Source organism: Erythrolamprus reginae, chromosome 1 (genome assembly GCF_031021105.1).
Source record: "Erythrolamprus reginae isolate rEryReg1 chromosome 1, rEryReg1.hap1, whole genome shotgun sequence".
In the NCBI taxonomy this organism is placed as follows: domain Eukaryota; kingdom Metazoa; phylum Chordata; class Lepidosauria; order Squamata; family Dipsadidae; genus Erythrolamprus; species Erythrolamprus reginae.
The window spans coordinates 281670001-281676813 of record NC_091950.1 but is presented as its reverse complement, the minus strand read 5'-3'; the positions used below and the strand labels follow the sequence as shown (position 1 = coordinate 281676813).

General features: G+C 36.0%; 1 protein-coding gene across 1 annotated transcript; it reads right to left on the bottom strand.

The window, feature by feature from the left end:
* On the bottom strand, positions 1–6133 carry IRAK1BP1 (interleukin 1 receptor associated kinase 1 binding protein 1). Its single transcript, XM_070739037.1, has 4 exons — positions 5793–6133; positions 3814–3879; positions 2540–2670; positions 1–547 (listed from the first exon to the last, which is right to left on the bottom strand). The coding sequence occupies exons 1-4, from the start codon at positions 6066–6068 to the stop codon at positions 265–267; spliced, it is 756 nt and encodes a 251-aa protein (XP_070595138.1). The 5' UTR covers positions 6069–6133; the 3' UTR covers positions 1–264.
* Positions 6134–6813: the final 680 nt, after the last annotated feature.

The window sequence follows — 6813 nt, the reverse complement described above, 5'->3', positions numbered from 1 at the left end:
TTAATTCAAAATCATGTTTAATGAGCATTTTCTTGCACTATATGATCGTTAAATAAAGCTTTCCCTTAATTTTAGATACAACATCTGAATAGCAATCACTTTTTAAAAACGCTGGCAGGGATCCACATTTTTCACCCCATTCAATAGAAGGATTTCTACGTCAATTGTAATTTTAAATGTGCACTATGGAAAATCAAATAGAGCTTCCTGAGTACATTCTTCATAAAGGAAAAACAAAGTCTAATTAATGGTTTCAGAGGTTAATTAGTTGCCTTTTGTAAGAGCAGCCTTTTTCCTCTTCTTCTCTCCCTTTATTTCAAAAATAGCAAATACTCTTGAAGAAATGTGGATGGTGGCACTTTGGAGTTTCTGCTGAAAATTAAATAAATCTGAAGAAATGTCTGTATGATCTTCAAGATGATTTTCTGACTCTTTTACTTCTTCTTCCTTGATTAGCAGAGGTTTCCCCAGGGAGTGTCCAAACAATTGGCAAACTTCTTGAGCTTTTTGCTGAGCACTCCTAACAGCAGAAATGCAAACCTGCCTCCTGAAAAGAAAGAGTAGCAAGATTTAGTTAATCGATCAGTTCTTATTTAAATTGCAGTTTTATGCTTGTCAAACTTGATGACATTTCCTTCAGATAAAATGAAACCTTGAGATACAAAATACTTAGTATCATTTAAAAAAAAAAAAAAAATTTGATTTTTATAATATAAGAAAAACACACACACAACATATAACAAGTGCTCAGTGATTGTGCCCACCACCAAACAAACATTCGTACCCCACCACCAATCGGGGGTGTTTCTTATATAAATCGTTTTAACCCAAGAGCAAAATATTTATTTACATATTATAAAGTGATTCCAACTTGTTTCTTATAGCTTTGGTCTTGGATCCTACTCGCTATATATCATCTTACCTTGTCCCATCGCCCCATCAGTTATCGCAATTCAGTTTCATTAATCAAATTCATCCTTTTGTCCATAATCTCAAATTGAATGTGGTCCACCATCTACCTATACCAATTTTGCATTGTCCATTTTGTCGCATCCTTCCAAGCTAAGACTATTACCGCCTGAGCGCTTTCTATCGCTACTTGTTTTATTTCTCTAAATTCTCCCATCTCCTTACTTTTAACTAATACTGCCATATCCATCTTATATTTAATATCCTATTGATATCCTCTTGCACTTTTTGCCAAAAATTCTGCACTACTGGGCATTCCCATAGCATATGCATAAACACTCCTTTATCTTGGCACCCATACCAACAAATACCTTTAACATTCTGCTTTTATCATGTGCAAGTTGAACGGGTGTGTAGTACCACTTATGTAATATTTTCCTTCTCATTTCCCCAACTCTTGTATTCTTAGTTTTCCTTATATTCTCTACTATATTTTTCATCTCTTGCACCCAAAATACTTAGTATCACATAGCTGCACATATAGGCATATTTCGGTATAGTTACAAGTTTTATTTATTTTATTTATTTTTGTCAATCAAGTATAGGATAGTAGTTTATATAAACAGAACATAGAAAGTAATGATAAAAAAAGACAATAGGGCAGTAGGACAGGAATGGTAGGCACAATGGTGCGCTTATGCACGCCCCTTAATAGTATTTGTTTAAAAATTTGTTCTTTTCTGAAAGAAAGCCAAAGTAATTTTAGGAACTAAACTTGCCTTTTTCCTTACTTATTCCCTTTTTAAAAATAAACTATGATAATTGTATAGTTGAGGACAAGGATATTTTACCACTGTTCTGCATACAAAATTCTGGAAGTATGAAGAGCAGTTTACAAATACTTCAAATCTGTACAACCCTAAAAATGTACTGCTATTCTGTTTGTTTCCTTAATTTAGTTACAAGCTGCAATACTACAAAGTGTTCTATTGATGCACTGATGACTTGGGTCACTCATTTTTTTCAGCCCAATCTACCTCATAGGATTTTTGTTGTGGGGAAAATAGGAGACAACATTATCCAACTTTCAGTAATATAAAAAACAAGATGGGCTATAATAAGAATAAAAATAGTAAAAAAAATAACCTTATTTGTTGCAAATACTACTGCTTATTTGTTACATTATTCTCTTCCTTAAACTAAGGCAGGAAAGTAGTGAAGATGAAAAATGTATCCAACTTGTCTGAGTCTAATTCAGTATTTCATTCTCACATTCTGCAACATTTCCCAATCTCTCCAGCCTCCAAGATTGACAGGACACAAATACACATTACAATAGTAACCTCCCGTAGTAACTCCAGTCTTTTTATTAGTAAACATAGTAGTGATGGCATTCCTCTGCAGCTGTGTGAAAATGCTGGTATGAACCAGATGATCAGTTTTAGATATGACAACCATGGTCCAAAGGATAGCTATTAAAGCTGTAATCTCTACATTGAATGCCATCACGAGGTTCTCTTCTAGTTGAGCAACAATACATTTGTACCTGTGTAGTTTGGAATAAGCATTTACAGTGAAACAAGAAAGCCAGAAATATACATAATCTTAAGAAATGTATTGAGAAACTTACCGAAGGGAGTCTATAGCCTCCATTGTATGGTAAAAGTGAGGTGAACTTATGATAACTGATTTATCTAGTTTCTCAACAAGATGATTACATGTATCTTGCATTTTCCCAAAATCAGTAAATATAATGCAAATCTGTAAGTGAATATAAAAATGTAGAAGCCTTTTTCAGTGGTTTAATTGCAAGATGAGCAGAATAAAAGGTAGCAGTAAATATGGATCTTTCCCACCCTCTCACTTTTTAAATTTACTCTATGATTTTATTTATTTATTTTTATAAAGCTGCCTCACAATTTGCAAAGTAAACTGAGTATAGTGAATTAAAAATCAAGTACTGTCTGAAAATATTTAAGGCACAACTGATGCAACTGGTTAATATCCCAATAGAATAATTCCAATCTTGGAGCATTGGCAAGCAATGTTATATGTATAAATATTAAAGATTTGCAAGATTGTAAAAAACTTGCAAACCTAATTAGGCTGCAAAGTGTAGTCAATTAAACACATAACTTTTTTAAAAAAATTATATCAAACAAAATACTTAAAAATGGACAAATTTATAAAATGATCTTATATTAAGCTTTCTTCAGTACTATGGGGTGACCCTGAACAAACACTAACATAAAAGTTCAGGTAAATAAGAACTATACGAATTATGAACATTAAAAATAGGGGAATACTTAAACAACTTAAGTGATGTAGAGAAAAATATTTTTCAATAAAATGTATTTTTAAAATTATTTTTTCTGAGCATCATCTAAGGTGTTGTAACCTTATTTCTAGGTTAGATGAAGTATCCTAACTATTACCAACCTTTAAAATACATGTACTCAATTTTAAAGCATTTGTTAGTTTCTACTAGTATTAGATTAAGATCAAAGTAATCTATCAGAGAGATCTTCATTAGATAAGTCATAATTTAAATAAAGTATGCATTTTCAAACATGAATCTAGTTCAGCAACACATCTTCAGTAAGTGTCTCTCTACTCACTTCATTATACTATTTGAAAATACTAACCGTTTTTAATTGATCAAAATACAACATATGTAGAAGATACATTTGTCCCAAGATACAACAGCAGTTGATGACATTTTCAGAACAAGTTTCCCATTAAAATTCCAAATTAGCTTTAACATGATACAAAATTAAATGAAAAAGCAAATGAGTGAATTTAATAAATAAAATTAACAAGCAATAGCTAGAGGGGTTTTAAAAGTTTTGCCAAATCAAAACAAACATATTTGAGACTAATAGTGCTCTTATTTAAGATACTTGCCTCAGCTTCCATCTTATACGCATTGTCTATTCTACTGAAGTTTTTTGTCACGGTCACATCATTTTCCTTGGGGAGGAAAAGTGATCATTTTAAGTCCACTACTTAAAAATAATGTTCTTTTAGGCATACTAAACAACAAAATATGGCAATGTATTTCAAAACAGTAAAAGTGAGTTGGAGCTAGAACAGACTCACTAAAATTAACAGAGTTATATTAATAAGGGTCAAGTTCGGATCCAATACCCTTTCTTAAGCAATATTTTCACTCATATTTTACCATGAAAATATTTAACCATTTTTTGATCCAAAAATTAAAAAATGCTTCAAAGTAGAAGTGAAAACTTTTTTTCCAATTTATTAAAGCAGTTGTGCCCCTTCCTTGAATCATGTAAAATTAGTTTTGCCTTCAAATTCAAAGGGCTAAACAATTCTAATAAGCATGATTGAATGAACAATTTCCAAAATTTCTTAACAATTTATGCTTTAAAAGACTGCAATTATTAGGAATATCCTAAATTACCTGGTATCTATAAATTCCTAATAATCTAAAGTGCTATGTGTAGGACAGAAATAAGGTATTACTCATAGCATCACAAACCATTCAAAATTCAAATAAATTCTAATAAAAATACTGGTTAATATCAATTGGCTGATTTTAGGCTATCACTTTTTCAGCCCTAGAAATAAGGCAATGGAAAAGCACCTCTGAAAATGTTGCCTAAAAAAATCACATGAATTTGACTATGAAGTGACCAGGACTCTTGACCTGACTTGAAGGCTACATATATTTTGTATTTTACTTGTGTGCTTTTTCCTTCAACACTGTTTCCACAAACAGTGCTATATCTTAATTCTAGGTTAGACGAGGTATCCTAACTATTACTAATCCAGAGGAACTCAGTTAAGTTTCACAGCTGAGTGAGGTCTGGAAACGGTTTGGAATTACATTCATATGAACTCAGAGAAATTATGATTTTTAGATCAGTACATAACTCTGTTGCTAGTTGTCCAATGTCAGGCCTTCATGATGGCTAAAGTAACATGCATTATCATAAGAATATATACAGAAATAATCCCTCATTTGGAACAGTGGATTGGGAAGGCATGACACAATGGAGTAGAAAATCTTTAGTTAGGAAGGTATGAACCATAACTCTGTATCTGGTCTAGCAGGATAAATAAGGAAGGTATGTTACTGCAAGCTACTTCTGCTGATCACAGGCTGCTAGCAGTTTTGGCAGATCGAATCTCCGTAGGCTCAAGGTTGACTCAACCGTCCTTCCTTCCAAGGTCGGTAAAATGAAGACCCAGATTGTTGGGGGCAATATGCTGACTCTCTGTAAACCACTTAGAGGACTGTCAAGTACAGTAAAGCGGTATATAAGCCTAAATTGCTATTACTACTGAGAGATGGTCCCCAAGCAAGAGCACCGCAGTGAATAAATGTACTGTGTGGCTAAATGTCCATGGAGATTCTCAGCCATGCAGGTTATGCTTGTCCCAATGGTGGTTCAAGAGGCAACTGGACTTTGAGGGTGTCCCCCCCACCTCTTTGAGGACGTTTCACTGAGAAACGAAAGGTCCTCAAAGGGGTGGGGGGAAACTGGACCCAGAAAATCCATCTCCATGAATTGTAATGATAGTTTTTAATTAGAATTTTTAAGACTGTTTTAATGTACTATTAATTGGATTGTTATTACTGTTTTTTTCTGGGTTTTGTACATGTTGTGAGCCACCCGGAGTCCTCAGAGAGGGGTAGCATTCAAATGCAATCTTAAAAAAAATCTGTTTCTTGAAAAAAACACCTTTGGGTTCCCCCTGCTAGCTAAAACCAGGTGAATATGAAGCACAGGGGAGCGGTAGTAAGTCTAAGCGAATTGCTAAAGCGAACAAAGAATTGAGCACGCCCGCAAAGGGCGGGAAACCTACTGCGGCTGCGCGCGGGGAAAAAAATTTCCCCCTCCTTTTATCTCACCCACCGAGATGCCGCCGCGCTGCCGAACCGTCTGGGCGACGTAATCAACTCTGCGACTGACGCTGCCTCGTGCTTCGCCGGCTTGGCCTTTCCTGCTTTTTAAATAAACTGTGACTTTGGCCCGATCCGGCCCGCCGCTGAGTTCCGCGCTGCCGCTGACGTGAACTTCCCTCCCAAACGGTCCTTTGGGTGGTTCATCGTCTGCCGTGCCGGAGGCGACGGGCTGGGATACCAACTCAGCGAACACCCGAGCCGGAGAGAGCGGCGGTAACGGCGGCATTTGGCCTCAGCTGAGAAAGGAAAGGGACCGTTAAGACATCCTAGCAACGGAGGCGACGCCGCGAGCCCTCGCGCCCAAGGCGTGATGGTCCTTGTAGTTCTGACGGGGGAAACGCGTGGAGGCCGCAGCCCCGCCCTGAACTGAAGAGGGGTGGTGTCTGCAGAGTCTTCTCTTATCATTCCCATAGCGTTAAGCCGGGTGCTGCATGGCGTTTATGTGGAGATGTCCTTGGCAGCTTGTAAATCATGATTTATGACCTAGCGAGGTTACACGTGATGTCGTCAGAGAAACAAGACTATTTATGACCTAGCGTGGTTACGGCAGTGATGTCGTCGGAGAAATAGACTTTATTCAATAAAACATTGAGAATAATGAGGTTTTGCTCAATAAAGCAGTTTATTCAATAAACTCATTAGGTTTAGGAGGAGGATTGCAACCAGAAATGGGTTATAAAAACTATGCACTGTGTTATGTTCATTGTAATACAGGTAGTCTTTGATTTATGTTTGTAACTTACTCCAGAATTACAGTGGTAAGTCATGGGACCCCATCAGATTTTTATGAATCAAAAAAAGAAAAAGATTTACAAGCATGAATAAATTGAAGCTGCTTGAATTTCCTTCCTTCCTCCCACCCACCCATCCATCCATCTAGCTCCCCATCAACAAACCAATTGTATGCATTATGTTTCTGGGTCGCTAATTAACATTTGGGAGATAGAGCTATGTTCCTGCATCTGAACAGA

What these genes read in the sequence shown, in the direction of transcription:
- IRAK1BP1 (XM_070739037.1), bottom strand. Translation starts at nt 6,068, where the DNA reads ATGCCGCCGTTACCGCCGCTCTCTCCGGCTCGGGTGTTCGCTGAGTTG. An exon ending in CGTATAAGATGGAAGCTGAG is followed by an intron (nt 2,671 to 3,813) that starts GCAAGTATCTTA and finishes ATTCACTTACAG; the next exon opens with ATTTGCATTATATTTACTGA. An exon ending in GAGGCTATAGACTCCCTTCG is followed by an intron (nt 548 to 2,539) that starts GTAAGTTTCTCA and finishes CTTTCTTTTCAG; the next exon opens with GAGGCAGGTTTGCATTTCTG.